Below are 20,748 nucleotides of genomic sequence, written 5' to 3' on the forward strand. Positions count from 1 at the left end.
CAAGCAATGTGTGGAACTACACCGGGAAGCAGTTTAAAGCAAAAACACAGACAACAGGTCTGAAGTGATTTATACATGTCTGCATTTCTGGTACTGTGCACACACAAATCAATGGCAGCATTTTCGAAGTTCAAAGGAATTTTTAATTTCTTCTGAAATTTTGCTCACAGAACAAGCAGTCAAGCACAACCATCCTTCATACAAGATAATTGTGGAATTTTCCATTTGAAACAGCAAAATCAAAATCGACTTGGCTCATATCAGCCTAATACTTTCCAATAAGCTTCTACCTTTGAAAAACTCCTCAGAAGCAAAAGAAATTAGTATGGAAAAATATTTCTCAAGCCATTTACTACAGAAACTAAACGTTAGAATATGTTATTTTTTGTTAAACAGACAGTTGTGTTACCTGACAAATGACAGGCATAAATAAATTTGGCCAAAAATGCAGTGTTCGGTACTGGATATTTAAAATTTTGTTTGAAAGCTGATCCGCAAATTAAGACCTCAGATCCTGAGGTTCATTCCACATTCACCCCAATTAAAACATTAATTGTTCATTGGTGACCAAAAATTTTCCTTAGAATGACTAGACAAATCATTGAGTCAAGTACTGCAATTATATCCATCTCTTGGAATGGTTCAAGCCAAGTTACTCAAATACCAAGTTTTGCTTCAAAGCTTCTCCAAACATAAACAGACACTGCTTGATGTCTTCTGATAAAAACCCTTCATAGTTTGTTTAGGATGTGACTACGTTAATTTTCCTACCCTTGAGCTAATATTGACAGGTGTACCTGTCTATTTAATTTTTAAATGGGTCAGAAATTCCCACAAGACATGGTTGCAAACCTGCCAAAACAGCCAACACCAACTGAAGAATTTTTCCAGAAATTAGCAAAAACTTTACAATAGCTAGCTGGGAAACTTCATTATTTATTTATTTTAAAAAGTGTGTCCAATATTAAAAGTGTATCTTAAAGCAGAAAACATATTTGAGCGAGTGATAATGGGAACTGCAGATGTTGGAGAATCCAAGACAATAAAATGTGAGGCTGGATGAACACAGCAGGCCCAGCAGCATCTCAGGAGCACAAAAGCTGACATTTTGGGCCTAGACCCTTCATCAGAGAGGGGGATGGGGTGAGGGTTCTGGAATAAATGGGTGGGGGGGGGGGTGCGGACCGAAGATGGAGAGAAGATAGGTGGAGAGGAGAGTATAGGTGGAGGGGTAGGGAGGGTATAGGTCAGTCCAGGGAAGACGGACAGGTCAAGGAGGTGGGATGAGGTTAGTAGGTAGGAGATGAAGGTGCGGCTTGGGGTGGGAGGAAGGGATAGGTGAGAGGAAGAACAGGTTAGGGAGGCAGAGACAGGCTGGGCTGGTTTTGGGATGCAGTGGGTGGAGGGGAAGGGCTGGTTGTGTGGTTGTGTGATGCAGTGGGGGGAGGGTACCAACTGGGCTGGTTTTGGGATGCAGTGGGGGAAGGGGAGATTTTGAAGCTGGTGAAGTCCACATTGATACCACTGCACCACACAACCAGCCCAGCTCTTCCCCTCCACCCACTGCATCCCAAAACCAGCCCAGCCTGTCTCTGCCTCCCTAACCTGTTCTTCCTCTCACCCATCCCTTCCTCCCACCCCAAGCCACACCTTCATCTCCTACCTACTAACCTCATCCCACCTCCTTGACCTGTCCGTCTTCCCTGGACTGACCTATCCCCTTCCTACCTCCCCACCTATACTCTCCTCTCCACTTATCTTTTTTTCTCTCCATCTTCAGTGTGCCTCCCCCCTCTCCTTATTTATTCCAGAACCCTCACCTCATCCCCCTCTCTGATGAAGGGTCTAGGCCCGAAACGTCAGCTTTTGTGCTCCTGAGATGCTGCTGAGCCTGCTGTGTTCATCCAGCCTCACATTTTATTGTCCAACATATTTGAGTATTTCTGGAAAAAGCTGAAATAGTTTACAATATATATATCTGGTTCATACAACTCAAAAATCAAAAAATATCTTCATTTAATCACTATAATTACTTCTTTAAAATGACAGTATTGTTTCTACAGGATTCATTGACTCATGCTACAGAGAATCACCTGTTCATGAAAATGAGAACATTTTGGTGTGGAGCAAGAAATTGCCTATATTTTGTTCAAACAAGTTTAACTTCAATATTATAGTTTTGATGGTAATAGAGTCAGAAAACAATTAATATAGTTTTAAAAACAGCCTGGAGTATTCTAGCACTTAACATTACAGCGCATCAAACCACTGAAGCTTCACTGTGGGTATGTAACATTGTTCAACACGCTAGGTACATAAAGATTGACAAATGGCTGACTGTGATTAATTTGATATAACTAAATAAGATGAATCTGCTTTATTCAGCTTGACTTCATGAATTTTCAGGTATTGTGTTTCTAACAGTGACACCGCACATTATGTACAGTACACCCGTAACTAATATATTACCACACTTTAACCGGAGGACAACAGTTTGCTAAATGCAAAGGCCCAACTAACTGCGCTGAAAAGTTAACTTTTTAACAAATAATTCTAAAATCAAAATACTCCAAACCAAACCCCATCTTCTTGTCATTTTGAAATCTGAAAATTAATAGATGAAAGAGTGGTTGAAGCGGAGAATAAGGATCCTTTGGTATGGTCATAACAAAGACAAGACACAGAATTCAAAGCCGAGTCCTGCAACATGCACAATTATGGACGCTCGGATAACTGATCATATAGGCCATTTTGCCCTCACATTTAATGCGGATATAAGCCAAAACATGCTTGAAGGTTTGAATTTTGGAAGCATAAATTGCAGTGAGTACCTCCACAGACCAAGAGGACAGATGGTTCATATACATACTGCAACGATCCTTCTCCTGCACTTCTACAGGGCATGGTTAATAGTACAGTTATGTCAGAATGTTTCATAATTAAAATCATAAAGCAAGTACTCAAACCTTTCAGGAGCCCAGAGTTATCAACGGGGCCAGGATACACATTTTGGTCTCCCATCTGGTATTTGTCCCAGCTATCAAAGCCAACATATTTCTTCCACTGCTTAAACCACCGGCTATCCACCAGGTACCTGAGATGGCAAATAAAAATAATTATTTAAATAATTATTTCAAAGTAATCATAGAAATCTGCAGTGTAGGAGTTGGTCTTGCAATCCGATGGGCTTGTACTGCTTCTTTCAAAGCATGTATAAGTACCACTACTTTCTTTTTGCCTGTAACCACAGATTCCACAAGCACCTAACCCAACTCTCTTTAAAATTCACATAAATCGAACTCCAACCATGTTTTCAAGTAGAGGGTTCCAGGTCCAACACAGTAAATTTCCCATCACTCTCCAAATCATTCTCTAATTATTTGGACTCTATGATCTCTAATGAGGAACCCACTAACCAGAATTGTTTTTTCATTTTTACTCTCATGATAACTCAAACTATTTTGCAAGCTTTTATTAGGTCACCTCTTAGTCTGTTTCAAAGATCATGGTGATAGCTTTTCCAGACTGCAGGTCACTCATCCTACATTGTGGTATACCTCCTTTGTCCTATTTCCAATGCATTATCAATTGCTTACAAATCTTCAGCAGAGAACAAATCAGTAATTGTAAAGTTCCAGTGTGCGTCTACTTTTATTTTGATTCCGGTGTTTGTAAACTCAAGTATTCCAACTGGTATTTTTCAAAAACCACATTACTAATTTTTGAAATGATCTCTTCTCATTCTCCAAAAGGTACTGACTGACACTTAGTATTGAACTGCTACGCTTCTCTCTATTTAAATATCCAGTCTGTTCTGAAATCTACAATCTTCATCCTGACTTACCATGTTTTCCATCATGTGTACACTTAATAATGTTGCTCCTCTTGACAGTCTAAGTTATTTATTTTAAAAAAATAGAAAACGAAACCACAGGTGACATTAGGGAACACTTCCTAGTTTGAAAAACATTCACTCACCACCAGCATCCCTTGTCATGATAATGACCCAATTCTGTATCCATACTGTTACTTCCCTTTAATCTCATGGGCCTCCAACTTCTTTATAAATACTTTGTATGTCACCTTGTTAAATGCGTCAAAAAGTCTAAACATGCCAAACCTATTGCGGTATCATGATTTTCCCTATAACCTCAAAGTATGCAATCAAGTTAATCAGGCATTATTTGCCAGTAACAAGTTCACATCAGCTTTCCTCCATGATCTTTCTAAAATAGAAGTTTATTTTGCTCTTCAAATGGTCTCTAATAAACTTGCCCACCACTGATGCCAGTCTGACTAACTTGCAGGATAGTCCTTTACCCCAACCACTTTCCTGAATCTTGCTGTAACAATAGCAACTTTAAAGTCTATTCCTATATTCAATGAGGACTGAAAGTTTGCGATCAATGGTCTTACCATTAAGTTTGATTCGAGTAATCTCAAATACATCTTATCTGGATGATGTGACTTATCAACTTCAGCAATACCAATCTTGTTAGTAGGTGTTTTACCCATCTAGCCTATAACTTTCTGCTCTACACAGCTGAACTTTCATATTTGCTTTCTTTGTGAAGAGAAGTGAAAGCACTCTACCCTTGCATTAAGATTTTACTTCGAGTCCCTAATTAGCTCAACATCTCCCAATGCAAACTGCTCTCAGGTTTTTAACAAAATGTACAAAATGGTCACAACTTATGCTACATTCTAAACATTTCTTCATTACTTCGGTGTCTCAGTAACTTTTTCAATTTGCTCCTCTATTAGCTATAATTTTCCCGTCTATGAATTGAACCTGCTTTAGATGTCTCTTTCCTGTCATTTTACCCTAACTTTAAATACGCATGGAGGATGCATTAGCTTTGGATTCTCTAACTTTTCCCTGTAAAGGAATACAGCTAGTTTGTACCTGAACAATTCACACACCCCCTCCAAATGCTGTGTATTGTTCTGTTATTAATTTCAAATTGCCTTTTCTAATTTTTAATAAATTCTGTATCAAAATACTGAAATTAGTATTAATATTCTTATCTTTGAAATCACCTGGTTTTTTTCTATTATTATTTTAACCCAAAATATGCAATAATACCTGTTATCTAGATGATTTACTGCTGGAACTTACTTCACTGTAACTACTTAATTTTCCAGAAGCATATCTAACATAGCTTCCTGATGATACAGTAGAGACATATTTTGGCCAAAAAAGTTTTTTCTGTACACATATCAGGAATCTTTGTTTCCCTATCCTTAGTTTTTCCCAGTCTATATTGGGGCGATTAAAGTTTCCCAATACGACTACTTCTTACATGCCTTTGAAATCTGCTGGCAAATTTGTACAGCTATTTTCTGTCATATTACTTTGGAAATCTACAAAACACCTCCAAACCTACATGCTCCCCCTCTGTTCCTCAACTCAGGCCAACCAGATTCAACCAACTAGTAAATCCTTTCTATTCAGAACCATAATACCATTCTTAATCATTATGCCATGCACCTTTTTTTAATGTCTCTATCATTCCTCAACACTTGGAAGCTTGAAACGTTAAGACCCCATCCCTGGTTTTGCTCAAGCCCAAGTGTTAATGAAAACACACCATAATTTCAAACCACAATGCAGATGTCAAAATATGCAGATTTTAATCTTTCTAACATCCCTTTTTCTACTTTCCTTAATCTGGTTGCCAAATTTTTAGGGTGTTTCTAATTTTAACTTTTGTTTTCTACACATTTTTTTTTAATGCCAATTTCTGGTTCTCTCTCTTCTCTGAAAGTACCTAAAATAATCCCAAAAAGACTAACAAACCTCCCAATTACATGATTAAGTCAGCTTTAGGTAAGGAGGAAAGGGACAAAAGAAACATATCTTTTGAAAGGGTCGACCTCAGGAGATGTTTTCAAAAGCTATGCTGGTGAAGCATTAGCTCTTAATGTGGTATAGCATTAGGCAAAATTAAGCCTTTGCTTTATTTGTCCAAAAGGTAGTGTACTTTAGGAATTCTTTGGCCAAGTGATACTTTTGTTGGATTCAAAAGTACAAAGTAAGCTCCATTAGGACATGTTGGAAAATTTCTTACCACCATTTTTCATTTTTGTCATGGTCAATTGACAAAATTTGTTGACATCAGAAATTGTAACCAGATCACTTATGCTGGGAATACAAGGAGATGCCATTTTGCCTTTACTCATCGTAGAAGTGCCCAGGAAGTTCTTTTGTTCCCAAAACAAGAAGCGATTCAATCGAAAAAACTATGGAATTTACTGCATTTTAACTTGTTTATCTAAAACTGAAAAAGTTTACTTTAAAAATGTTAAATTCCAAACAACTTAGAAATTGTCGGAACAAATGAGTTCCTGGGCACAGCTCTGAACAAGGCAGGCATGAGAACGAAAAACCGTATAATGCAGGAACAGACTCTTTGTTCCATCAAGACAGCACTGACAATGATGCCTTCTTAAGTGAAAAACCTTGAGACTCTACTGAGTTTGTACCTCTCTATTCCCTGCCTATTCATGTCTGTCAAGATGTTTCTTAGACATTGCTTTGTATCCACCTCCACCACCACCCCTGAAAGCACATTCCAGGCAAAAAAAGTGTAAAAATCTTGCCTCTCATCTCTTTCAAACTTACCCCTTTTATCTTTAAAACTACATTCCTTAGTAACTGTCTAATGGATGTCACCTCAATTCCACTTTATATTCTCACCTTTGTCCAAAGCCCTAAAAAAGCTACACACAATTGAGAAAATGTACTTTTCCCAAGCAAGACATAGTTACAAACTAAAACGGAAACTACTGGGAAAACTCAGCAGATCTGGCAGCATCTGTGGAGAGAAAGCAGAACTAACATTTCTAGTACAGCAATCTTTCTTCAGAACAGGTCACAATTACAATGCTTTTGGATTCTCAGAAGAATAATATAGAAGAAAGTCATCTCAATCTAGCATTCCCTCAATGACCTCAAGTCCAGATTGAGTCCAAAAGTTAAAACGGCACTAAAAGCCAACCGATAAGAGATATGGAACAGCTGATTTTCTTGGTCATGTTTGATACAGTTCACCCATAAATGTCACCCCGTCCTTCTTTATTTTTCTCTGCATCCTCTCTTGGCAGCCTCTTTATCTATGATTACCATACCAATGATGAACTTGTAATGGCTAAAAATGTAGATGCTATTTGGGTCTGATTGGTTTTAACCTCAAAGTCCGTCATTACAACTGAGAGAGTAGACGCATTTGGCATTGCTAGCTAAACTGGGATGGAGGGCTACCAGAAGAAAAATGCTCAGAAATTTAAGAGTTGGACAAGCACAGCAAGCAGTTTACTGTTAACTTGATGATTAATGTGGGAAAATACATTCTTACCCTTTGCAAGGCAAGGACCATGATTAATAAGGCTTCAAACAGAAGTGATCCAAGATTAAAATAAGTTACAATGCAACAATGGATACCATATTTTCATTAATTATATCCATAAATTCAAGCACATGTAACCAACAATTACACCAACACAATTATGCATGTTATCCAGTACAAATCTCTTTCGTAAAGATCAAAAAGTTTAAAAACTTCAGTATCCCAGGAAAATTACCATATGAAAAGGCACTTCACATTTTCAAAGGTTAAAAAATCTTTTAGAAAGGTGCCAACACAAACGATTCAGCACACAATTAGTAACTGATAACAAGTTCAGCCTCAGATCAACTTCCATAGGCCACCAGGTTGTTGAAAAATGGTGCCATAAAACCAACAATCACTGGTGAATTTATAACCGCAAGCATTTCAAGTTCAAATTCAAATTCCTTGGCAAAATCGAAAATACAGAAATTCACAGAACAGCAGATCAACTGCCTTACTATTTCAGTGAGCTGGTTCTTCACTGCGGCACTCAGACTGTCCTACCTTTGCTCCACAGCCTTGCATCATCCGGTTTCAAAATATGCAAGAGTCTCCTGCAACCTCTACCTGTATTAAAGCATTTAACTCTTCAATAACTCACTGGGTAAAGAGATTTTTAACAGTGCTCATTGTCAATAACAACTGACCAACTTTGCAACCCGAAGGAACAATCTCTCTTTTCACCTTGCCAATACAATTTTAAAAACCGCAAAAATATTAATCTGGCCTTTTCTTGACAATGCAATAAGCCCAATAACTCATCTCTGCTTTTAAACTATTCCCAAGACAGTACCATCGCCCCCAACCTCCTTACTTTGCTATTCCATACCGATTTAAAATGGTCTTCCCCAGTCCGCACCATTTTGCAACCAAAGTAGCTATGTCATGGGCATTATTTAGCAACTTGCTCTTACCCTAGCATCTCTCTCACTTCTTGGTTAGTGGGCCAATTCTTCACTGTGGTAAATGTGGCAGTTGTTAAAACTCTTTGCTTAAGTGGAAAAGTTAGGCAGTACCTGAAGAGTACATACAATCTGCCAAATTAGGAGTGGAATAAGGCCATTCAGTCCCTCAGATGTATTCAATCATTCAATAACACATCTGATTACACTGTGGTCTTAAAATAACTTCTTTTCCTACTTCTAGTATCTTTTGAGCTCCTTGTTAGTTAACAGCCTAGAAACGTGCCTTTAAAACTAAGCAACAACCTTACCTCCACCACACCGAGGGAGAGAATTCCCAAGACTCGCAAACCTCAGAAAAACTTCCAAATCACAAATGGGAGACTTCTTATAGTTAAACCGTGTGGCCTAGTCCTAGTCTCTCCTACACAGCGAAAATCTCAGCACCACTCAATTCTCCTTGTGATATTTACGTGTTTCCACAAGATCACTTCTCTTTCTCTTCTTTTTGGACTCCAATGTATACAGGTCTGTCTTGTCCACACTATCTCAAGGAATTACATGCATCCCTGCACCACATCCCTGGAATATGTCAAGTGACCTTCTGTGCTATTTCAAATCCAATTACGCTCTTTCTTAAATATGACCAAAGCGTACACAATACTCTGTGATCTTGCTGATACCATACACAATTGTTGCCTCTATCTTAGCCTTCTTTTCCCTTGCCACAAACTACATACCGTTTCCATTACTAATTGCTTCATACCTGAATGTTATTTTTATGATAACTGTACCAAGACACCGATATGCTTCTGCATGCAAATTTTACTAGTAACCTCGTAACCTTATTATTTTTCAATCAATATTAAACAAGATTATGTTGCAATTTCTTAAAAAGTCACTAGAAAGGAGCAAAGGCATTTGACATTTCGGCGAGTGGTGGGGCAGCAGGAGAGGCGCTATAGACTTTGAAAACCAGGGGAATTTTGAAATCAAGTTGCTGTTTAACCCAATACCAATGGAAATGAAAAACCAGGGGAATATGGACAAGCAGGACTCGACTGAACTGCAAAGCAAGAGCAGCTTCGAATGACCCCAGGCTTGCTGAAGGCCATGAAAAATTAAAGTTAAGACTTTCTTTCCTTACAACTTTTCTGTAATAATGAACCAAAATGAGCTCTGGAACATATATCCACAACACCACTAAGACCACTTATTTACAGTTCCATAACATCGCCCAGTTCCATGAATGCCACAGCTCAGCTGCTCCTGCAGCACTTCAGATATTTGTTATTTCTAAACTGGGTTACTCCAGTCCACATTCTATCATCCATGAATCCATGAGGTCATTATTAATGACATCAGTATACACTTCATTTCCCTATCCAATGCATTTTAAGTTCTCGTTTCCGAAGCCTTCAATGGCCTTACCTTTCATTGTCCTGCATCTCCCCCAATGCCCCAACCTGCGCAGCTCTGATTTTAAACATCCATTATTGCCTTTGTTGATTGTGCTTTTGGTGGCAATGTGCTCAAACTCCATTACCTACCTTCGTCCTTTAAAAAGGTACTGCATAAAATCCAACACGTTGACCAAATTTTATTTTGTAATCAGCCTCAATGTTTGTTTATTCATTTCATGGAGCATTAACTTTGCTGGCTCGGCCAGCATTCATTGCTCATCCCTAGCTGAGCGTGTGTTCTTGAATCTCTGTAGTCAATTTGTTGTAAGTAGACTCATTATGTCATTAGGGAAGGAGTTCCAGGTTCCTGTGACACAAAAGAAATGGCAATATATTTCCAATTCAGATGGTGAATGACTTGTAAGGGAACTATCATGTGATGACGCTCTACATATCTGGTGCCCCATCCTTCCAGATAAGAGTGGTCATGGTGCTGTTTAATGAGCCTTGAATTTCTACAGTGCTACTGTGCGCAGTTCATGAAAGGATTAAATGCTCGAGGATGTGGTGCAAATCAAGTGGGTTGCATTGTCCTGAGTGATGTTAAGCTTCAAGTGTTGTTTATGCTGCACTCATCCAGTCAATTGGGCTGTACTCCACTGTTTTGACAGTTGAGTTGCAGATGGTGGACTGGCTTTGGGAAGCTAGGTGGTGAACTACTCACTTAGTCTCTAACCTACCTATTTTTGTAGCCACACAGCACTTATATGGCTCGTTCAGTTCTATTTCTGGTCAATGGCAAGCCCAGAATGTTGACAGTTGGGGAATTCAACAATCAAAATGCCTTTCTATGACAAGAGGCAATGTTTGCATTTTCTCTTGTTAGAGGCGGTCACTGCCTGGTAGTTGTGCCACGCAAATATTACTTGCCATTTGTCAACCCAAGCTTGGACATTGTTCATGTCTTCCTGTATTTAGGCATGGGCTGTTTCTTCATCTAAGGAGTCACAAATGGAGCTGACTGTTGCACAGTGTACATCTCTACTCTGACATTATGATGGAGGGAAGGCCATTGATAAAGTAGCTGAGGGTGGCTGGACCTAAGGTGCTACCCTCAGGAACCGGCAGAGATGTCATGCAGCTGAGATAATTGTTCTGGTTGTTGGCAGCCAATCTGCTTTTGTGCCCTGCATGATTCTTACCAGTTTTCCACATGATTCCTTTCAGCTTTGCTGGAGCTGCTTGGTCAATTCTGGTCATGCAATCAAGGCAACAACACTCACTTTCCCTCTGAAATTCAGCTCTTTCATCCATGTTCAAACTAAGGTTGTGATGAGGTCAGGGGCCGAGTGGCCCTGATGGTGCCAGCTTGAACGTAGCGAGCAGATTATTGCTTAGCAAGTACTACTTGCTAGCTCTGTCAAGATCCTCTTCCAGTGTTTTGCTGATGATTCAAAATAAACTGATGGGGCAGCAAATGATCAGATTGGATTTGTCTTGCTTTGTGTACACAGATTGTACTTGGACAATTTTCTCCATTACCAAGTAGATGAGTGTTATGGCTGTGTTAGCACAGCTTGACTAGGCATAATCTGGTGTATGTCTTCAGTATTATTGCCGGAATATTGTCAGGGTCAATAGCCTTTGCAAATCCAATTGGTTGAAGACTGGCATCTGTGATGCTGAGGGTCTCATGTGACACCTGCCAAATTTTGTTTTTGAACTATCATGTGATACACTTGGTACATGCTATTACTTCAAAGCTGCTATATAAATTGTTTTTGCTAAAGGAAATCACAAAAACCTAAGAAAACCTAAACCCGAAAAACCGTAACTTTCTCTAGCAAGTACCTATTATGTTGTTGAGTGCATTTAAATGAGTTTACTCTCTTCTAACCTATTTCATCAGACAGAAGGTTGAACACATGCACCAACATGTTCAATAACAGCTTCTTCCCTGCTTTTAACCTACTGAATGGACCTCTCTAATTTCAAATCTCATGTTCATCTTGCTTTTGTGTACCTCCTGTGTAGTCATTATCTTGTACGCCTTGCTCTTTCTAAACACCAGGATCTGTATGTTGTGGTATGTTATGATCTGCTTGTACTGCTCGCAAAACAAAACTTTTCACTGTACTTAGGTACATGTGACACAACAAATCAAATCAAATATCAGTAACCTCGGTAATTATGGATGTGAGTTGACAGCAGTTGCTCTCCAGATGACTTTTTAATAATGAGTACTGATACTTAACACTGCAAAATCAAGACCACTGAAGTGTCTAGAATGATAGCAGGTTGCAACAGCACATGCAGCCTAAAACCATCGCCTGGTCTCACACATTCCTCATTTGTTTGCACGAAGGTAAAGAAGCACCACACTAAAGAAAGATGATTAAACACAAGCCAAGAGAGAAACTACAGAGCACAGTCATCCTTGCACAACTCTCAGGGGCCAGAAAGGTGGCTACCTGCTTGCCCTTTCAATTCCAGTTGCAAAGGGATTTTCTAGCAATGGGGCATAAAAAGACAAGGGCAAAAAAATGTTGTCAAGGTGACACATTTGTGACCAGAACTTTGTTCAGATAAAGTGCTATGCCATTATACCCAAAATGTTCATGCAACCTCAATTTATTTTGATTGTGAATTGAATCAATCAGTATTACAATGGTATTCAAACTCTGGCTGATGACTTACCTGTTCAATAAGTCTCAAACTCTTTTTACTAATCTTTACTGCAGAATTCAGCTCCTCTCCCAATCAAGTCTACACAACTGCATAAATAGCAAAATATAGAAAGCAAGTCTACACAGGTCAAAGTACAATATCAGTTTAGAAACCCTTTCTCTAATGGTGAAGTGCATCAGATACGTGAACAATTCAATCATTTTCACTGCAACTTATGGCTTCTGTACACAATTTTTACTCTGCTACTGTTTCTGGAAGGATTGACCTGAAAGCACATCACCTTGCAACAAGTTAAAATACGACGTGATTGTTAGGAAAATTGCATTTTCCTTGTCAGTATTAAAACTGGTAAACCATCCATCTATACTCCCCTGTATCCTCTCTACACTTGCCATAACCATTGCAACCATCTAATATTCAAGGTGTTGTTCTGACCAAAGAGTCAAATGGCTTCAACTGTGAAATGTTGTGGGATCACCGTAAAACAACTTTCAAACAAAAATCAAAGTGAACAGCACCTTATTTAGTAATTTCTCATTGGCAATGACACACAGTGAGCACTAAGATCACATACAAGAGAATAGCTCTCGACTTAAAGTTTACATTTAGTAACAGCAGTAAAAAAATCTTCAAGTCCATTGGTATTATTCACAAATCCCATGATTATGTTATATTTCTATATATGGTATTTTGGAGAGCAAGATTAGGACACTATCCTGGTAATGTATAGTTTTCTATATATTATTTTTAAACGTGGAGAGACTGCAGATGAACCTGGTTATCCTAGTGCTGAGTTGCAAAAGGTGAGTAATATAGGTACAGCAAGTAATTAGAAAATATAATTGAATGTTATTGTTTATTGAGAGGCACCGAACACAAAAATAGGTGGCTGTTCTTCAGTTACACAAGGCATTACTGAAACTACATCTGGAGGGCTGTGTACACTAACAGTCTGCTTGTTTGAGGAAGGATGCAAATACAGTGGAGAAAGTTAACAAAAGCTATTTCCTGGAACGACCAGGTCCTTATGAGCAAAAGTTGGTCAGGACAGAATTGTATTATTGGAGTGTAGGAAATGAAGCAGGAACTTGACTGAAACCTAAGATGCTAAGGGTTTTTGACAGGGTGTGAAAAGCACAATTCTTTTGTGAGAAAATCAAGAATGAGATGTCATTGTCGCAAAACAAAGAGTTCCCATTTAAGGGAATCTTCCCAGAATATCATGATTATTTGAAGCACTACTTCTCCCATCTTCCAAGAAAAGAAACTTTGAATATTAAGGCAGAGGTAGTGATTCTCGATAAGAAACTCAGTTGAGGGATATTGGGGGTTTGTGAACTTAATCAGATCAGCTACAACTTTACAGAATGGTGAGCAGGCTTGAAGGACCAAGCAGTCTACTGCTGCTCTTAATTTGTATGTTTGTGTACATGGGAAAAATTGTTGAAAATGGATTTCAATGATTGTTAGCTTAAAAGAAATAAGAACAGGCTACTCGCTGAATTATGAAAAGCTAGAAAGGTCCAAAGGGATTTGTTAGTCCAGGCACATATTCTAAAACATCACAGTAACAGAAAGAACCCACTTAGCCTACCAAGCCTGCCCCATCATTCAATATGATCATAGCTGATCAAACACTTCAATGCTTAACTACCCCATTCCCAAAATCTTGTATACAATTGATAGAGACAGGAAACCAGAAATCAATCTTAAACATACTCAAAAGGAAAATATTCTACAACCCTTGATGGTGGAGAATTCAAAGGTTTCACAGCCTTTTGAGTAAAATACTTTCATTTATGTAAAATGCGTACCCCCCCGGCCCAACCCTTATTTTTAAACTGTGCTCCATTCTAGACTTCTCAGCCAGGGAAACATCTCAACAAATACTTATAAGAATAGACTAGAAAGTTTCAATGAGATTACTCATTCTTCAAAACTCCAGAGAATACAGGTCCGGTTTACTCAATCTCTCTTCATAGGACAGTCCCAACATCCCAGGAATACATCTAATGAGCCTTAATTGCAATCCCTCTTAAGCTATAATATCTTTCCTTAGATATAGAGACCAAATCAGCGCACACAATTCCAGGTACGATCTACTCACGTTTCTATAGAAATGAGGGAAGACTTCACTACGCTTGTACTCAAATTCTCTTGTAATAAAGACTAACATTCCTAACAAGTTGCTGTACCTGCATGCTGACCTTCTGTGACTAACTGACGAGGACATCAGGGCCATTTGTATATCTACACATTCCAACCTCTTACCATTTAACAAATACTTTGCACATACATGGTCTTCCTACAAAAATGAACAGTGTCACACTTTTCCACGTATGCTCTTACCCATGCATTAAGCTTGTCGAAATCCTACCAAAGACGCTCTACATCTTTCTCACAATGCACACTACTGCTCAGGTTTGTCTTGGATGCGAGTAGAGTTCAGAAAATAATTGTAAAACCTTAATCAGATGTTGGCCTTTACAGCTGGATGCAAATTACTGAGTAGAATTTGTCCTCAAAGCTCTGGGCAGCACACACCTGGGTAATGGAAACAGTTCTGACCAGCACACATCTGAAATGGTATCATGGCCTTGGAAGGAAATACAACTTATTTTGATCATAATTATATCTGGACTCCTTAAAAGGAGCTATTACACGAGAAATGGTTGCATTCCATGAAACTTGAAACATTAAGGATGATTTGATCAAAGGTTCCAAGATATTAAAAGAGAATAGGATGTTTCTGCTCAATGTTGAATGGGGTGTTTTAGACAAGGAGATAACGTCAAAATAGTAGAGGCAGTGCTTTCAATAACGAACTTAGGAAACACTCAGCACACAAAGTATGGTGGAGATGTGCAATACTTATGTAAATAGCAGCCAATCATAAGTTTTCAAACCAGTTGACTTTTTTTGATATCGAGAGAAACAGAACAACAGCAGATTTTTAAAATATTAGTTCAGGGCACATGGACAGTATTGCCTACACCAGGATTTAATACCCATTCCTAATTGCCCAAAGGGTAGTTAAGAGTCAACCACATTGCTATGGAGCTGGAGTCACATGTAGGCAAGACCAGGTAAAGCTGGCAGATTTACTTCCTTAAAAAACATTAGTGAAACAGATGGGTTTGTACAACAGTCAATGTTTACACTAGATTACTTTGCCTTCTAGATTTTTGAAGAATTCAAATCTCAACATCTATCATGGTGGGATTCAAAGCCATGTCTCCAGAAGAATGGCTTGAGGTGCCAGATTACTGGTCCAATGACATTACCACTGCTTACCATAAATGGCTTCAGGCCACAGATTACAAGAATTACAAAAGTAGAGAGAAAACATGTTGCATTGGTTGGTAGTGCACTGTGATTGATACAGCTGTTGAAAAATGCACCAGTTAATAACTTCAAGTGAATTATCCTGACGTACGTAAGATGAAAAGTTTTGGCAAAATGTGAATTTTTCAGCAATACTCAAAATTATTCAGTTTGCATGTTTATCTGAAAGTCAACCATCGATGAATAAATGAAACATCACTGGAGGAAACTTGAGAAGCAAAAACAGACTGTGACAAAAACAGGCAGAGCTGGATTCATTGAACATTTTACTTATAAACAAGGGTGGCTGAGAAAATAAGTTCCCTCCTGTTTTCAAACCCTGACAAGGGTCTTAATTTAATATCTCATCCAAAGAACAATACCTCTGATAATGGACCATTTTCTCTCTTACTAGAATAAAATAGCTGCCTGGAACTTATTGAACACCAGGAGAATGGTTAGAACACAACAGCTTCTCACTCAGATAAAACAGTGCCACCAATGAAGCCTAGTCATCCCTATGGGAACAGTACATGACGACAACTTACTGTGGTTGTAACTGAGTGGCCCGGACAAATGATCTGGAGACCAAGCTCAAGTCTCATCATCGTATCTAGGGAATTGAATTTAGTTAGTAAATAAGCATGCTGTAAAAATAGAGCTTGCTGTAATGGTTATCATGAAACTGCCACAAAAATCCATTTGTTTCAGTTGTTTGGAAGGAAATCTGGTCTGACACAACATTGCTTTTAAGTGACTCCAGACTCTCAGCATTGTGGGCCAATTTAACTTTGCTATGAAGCTGTTCTACCCAGTCAAAACCAATTAGGAATGGGAAATAAATCCCAATGATGTACACATCCTATGAATGATTAAAGAAAACTAACTGCTATGGGGTCCACTGAAACCAGAGTTTCCATAACATATTATTTACAAATATTTGTTGCACCTTCTGCTTACAGAACCTTAAAATATCATAACAACAGCAACTAACTGTCATTGATAAATTCATGATATCATGCCGGTGTGGTTATTGCTAGCATGAGTGTTATCAGAGCAACGTTTGTTCTGCCACAGCTTTTTTTGCACTCGGTAAATTGTCCAGAGCTGAGTTCTGAAACAATTTTGGACATTCATAACCCTAGGCCAATAAAATTTAAAAAAACATCCTTCGGCAATATCTGAACAGTTATACAATGTAGCCAAGCAATGAAGGGAACAGTTTAAACGTCTGTACATGGTACACTTCCAAAGTGAGGTTGTATAGAGATTTTGTAGAAGAAATAAAACTATCTAAAGTTTGTTATGATCAAACGCAGATATAGACTTTTAACATTAGGAAGAATGGAGGTGTTTCCACCAAAAGGAGAGACAAGGACCTCTGGGTGCAGCCTCAGTGAAGGCATGTCCCTTCAGAACTGAGCGAAGAAATTTCTTCAACCAGGGGTTGATGAATCTGCGGAACCCACTGCTGCAGAAGGTTATGGAGGCCTCATCATTAAGTGCTTTTAAGACAGAGGAAGATAGGATCTTGATTAGTAAGGGGATCACAGGTCACAGAGAGAAGGATGGGATTGAGAAACATATCAGCCTTGAATGAATGACAGAGCAGACTCGATGGGCCAAACAGCCTGATTATGCGCCTATATTTTATAGATGGTCATGATACACACTTTAAATATTATTTGTTTTTAAAAAAATTTGTGTGAAAATGCATCCATTTCTCTGAACTGCATTATAAATGATTTCTATGCAAGATTATATCATATTCTTTAAATAATCTACTTGCGTCTGAACATTTAATATTAAATTGTAGCCTCAATACGCGAGTTAATATACACATACGTGTTTAAAAATGAAAACCATGTCAAATCATAAGATTGGATCCAAACTGCATGGTTGTATTATTGTACTGTACAGAATACAGTCAACAGCTGTATATAAAAAGCAGACTGAATTATAAGACAGTATCACCCTCTACCCTTGCCAGAGACATGACAACCCTCACATAAACCACTGCCAGGCACCTATCTCCGATGAGAGACCAGCCTTATGACCCTCTCGGACTAAAGTGGCTTTAATTTTTCCTTTAGCATCACAGACAAATAAAAATGCTGAAGAGGATGAAAATATACACTAAGCACAATTCTCAAATTGCTTTCAATTATGAAGTATAATTAGATCACAGAACAATATTGTGTTATGGATTTGTATGCATTTCAAGATTTTTTGGAAATTGCCATCCTTACCAGGTCTGGCTACAGACCCACAGCAATGTGGATGACTCCCAACTGCCTCTGGGTACTTAGAGATGGACAATAACACCCATTTCCCATGAATACCTCATAAGCAACTTTTAATAATACTGCACAATTTAAAAATATCAGACAATGATATTTGTTACCCCCGGCATTAAGCAACATCAAAAAAGATTTGGCAGCAATGCCCATCTATTCAGAAAATAATTGAAATTTAATGATTGCAGGGGGGAGGCGATGGCTTAGTGGTATCATCACTGAACTGTTGATCAAGAGACCTAGATAATGTGCTGGGGAGCCAGGTTCAAATCCCACCACGGCAGATGTTGGAATTTTAATTCAATAAATGTCTGCAATTAAGATCATGAATCCATTGCTGACTGTTGGAAAAACCCATCTGGTTCATTAATACCCTTTAGGAAAGGAAACTGCCATCCTTACCTGGTCTGGCCTACATGTGACTCCAGACCCACAGCAATGTGGTCGAATCTTAACTGCCTTCTGGGCAATAAATGCTGCCTAGCCATGCACAAAAAAATTAATGCATGGAAGTGTTAATGGCAGACATGAGAAATTCCACCACTACTGCTTCTCAATTGCAGAGTTACTCATTAAAATTAAAATTCTCCCACCATTTACTGGCAACCTCAGATTTCAGCCATTCATAAATTACTAATCAACCTAAATTACTCCAACATCTTCTTTCATAAAATGCTCCATCTGATTATCACACCCCATGGCACCATTAATCTACTTCAGCAATTCCCCTAAAACCGGGTTGCTTCACTCCCTATTGAGTCATCCACTGAATTTTCACTTCTTCATTTCCATGGCATTGTTTCTGAAACACCCTCCCTAGATTTACCATTTGTTTTGAAGTGTATAACCCTTTTCTGCAAGCAGTATGTCAAACCTAAACCCTTTGCTCTTCTCTTCTCTCCTGATCAGCATTTTCTTCAATGCAAAAGCATTTTGCACAACTTCCTTTGGACAGATAGCATTTGTGCAATAAACATGGAGTAGTGATGTCAAATACTCATTTTATATCCACTCAAATGCTCATCACTGCCTTCCTTCCAATCTTTACAAAAAGATTATAGATTTTATTCTACTGGAACAGTTGTTTCTGCAGAATGTATAAGCTCCACAATCTTGGTGTTTGCAAAATACAACTGTAGGATGCAAAACATACTTTTTGGTTTCTTATTGCCAAAGTTTAACAAGTGCATCAGCTCCAACATGTTAAACGTGCTAAACGGCAATTCTTGGGACACTGATAAGATACTAAAAAGAAAAGTCAAATGTCTCGAGGCAAATACATCAACCACACAGAGACACAATCTTGTATTATATACAACCTGTTAGGTACAGTTCAAATTGAGAACACCAGTTTTGGTTTAATATTAGAGTTCGAGAGACAGAATTGAGTCAGAGATGAATGGCTCAAGTCACATTCTCCAGATGGGTTTAATCTAAGCTGTCACTGAAGCAACACTCTAGGAATCTGCTATCTTTTGGACAAGCAGTTAAACCAAACCCAGCATGAACAGCAAGGATTTCTCCGTGTGTCATGGCCAACGTTCATCTGTCAATCAACACCACAAACAAGATTGCGAGTTCTATCACGCGGCGGAGCATAGGACCTGTTCTCTCTGTTGCCTCCATTGGACCCGTAATTACAAAACGGTACGGGGGCTACGCGGAAAGCGACATGTACTTTAATTTCTCAAAAGTACTGTTCATAACGGTGGCACTTCTCAATGTCACCTGCTAGACGTTAAAATTAATCCCTCAAACAGCCTCTCGCCGAGGGAAGAGAAGCGGCATTCGGACCTCAAGAAACGAGACCGATCCTGGGAACTCGCTCACTTCCTGGAGTTCAGGAGGATAACCGTCTCTGAGAATTATCCATTATGTCAGCGGGCAGGGGACATCAAGGGCGGCGGCAGCGGCAAACAAGAGATGGGTGCGATCGTTCGGCTTGGCTTTCCCCGTCCGCCTAGACCTTCCTTTCTTCACCGCCCCCACCCCCCCAACAACGCCCAGCCACGGCCTAGTACCGGCGCAGCGCTCTGGCCTGGGAAGGAACGCGCTGTGCCCGCTTATCCCCCAACCACCTCCCCAGCAACGGCCCCTTCACTGGCTCACTCCGACCTCACCAGGTATCGCCCTTCTTCAGCGGGGTCTTCATCAGCGCCGCGGTATCGGCGCGCTGCGTCTCCAGTTCGGCCGCTCCGCCCTCCGCCATGTTCGCTAGCAACCGCGCGGAGCATGCCGGGAACGTTCCCTCGGCTTCCCCGCCCCAACAACCCATCCGCCGGCTGCACCAAAGAGCCGACTCGACAGGAGAACCCCTTCGTTTTTCTCGGGGGGGGGTCGAAGAAAGCACCGCGCGCTCCCCCTGGCGCTGGAGGATCCCCAGACCTCCCAGCGTTCGGCTCGGAGGCAGCGACCCGAATCTGATTAAGGGTGACGACTCGAAACGTTATCTCTGATTTCTCTCTCCACAGTTTCTGCAGCACTTCCACCATCAGCAGTTTAATTTGGTTTAACTTTGACAAATGTGAGGTGCTGCATTTTGGAAAGGCAAATCAGGGCAGGACTTACACACCTGATGGACAGGTCCTGCGGAGTGTTGCTGAGCAAAGAGACCTCCGAGGGCAGGTGCGTGATTCCTTCAAACTGGAGTCCCAGGTAGACAAGATAGTGAGGAATGCATTTGGTATGCTTGCCTTTATTGGTCAACGCATTGAGTATCGGAGTTGTGAGGTCATGTTGCAGC

General features: G+C 39.6%; 1 protein-coding gene across 5 annotated transcripts in view; it reads right to left on the reverse strand.

Moving 5' to 3' along the window:
* LOC125460720 (ubiquitin carboxyl-terminal hydrolase 15-like) overlaps positions 1-20,275 on the reverse strand; it is a 137,645-nt gene extending 117,370 nt beyond the window's left edge. For all 5 annotated transcript variants that reach the window (XM_048548468.2, XM_048548467.2, XM_048548472.1 and 2 more), the window contains exons 1-2: positions 20,126-20,275; positions 2,967-3,094 (exon numbers count right to left, since the gene is read on the reverse strand). In XM_048548468.2, coding sequence (XP_048404425.1) covers positions 2,967-3,094; positions 20,126-20,214 — 217 coding nt within the window. In that variant the 5' untranslated portion in view covers positions 20,215-20,275. The remainder of the gene's footprint in view (positions 1-2,966; positions 3,095-20,125) is intronic.
* Between the last annotated feature and the right edge of the window lie 473 nt (positions 20,276-20,748).

The sequence above is a fragment of the Stegostoma tigrinum genome, chromosome 18 (genome assembly GCF_030684315.1).
Source record: "Stegostoma tigrinum isolate sSteTig4 chromosome 18, sSteTig4.hap1, whole genome shotgun sequence".
Taxonomy (NCBI): domain Eukaryota; kingdom Metazoa; phylum Chordata; class Chondrichthyes; order Orectolobiformes; family Stegostomatidae; genus Stegostoma; species Stegostoma tigrinum.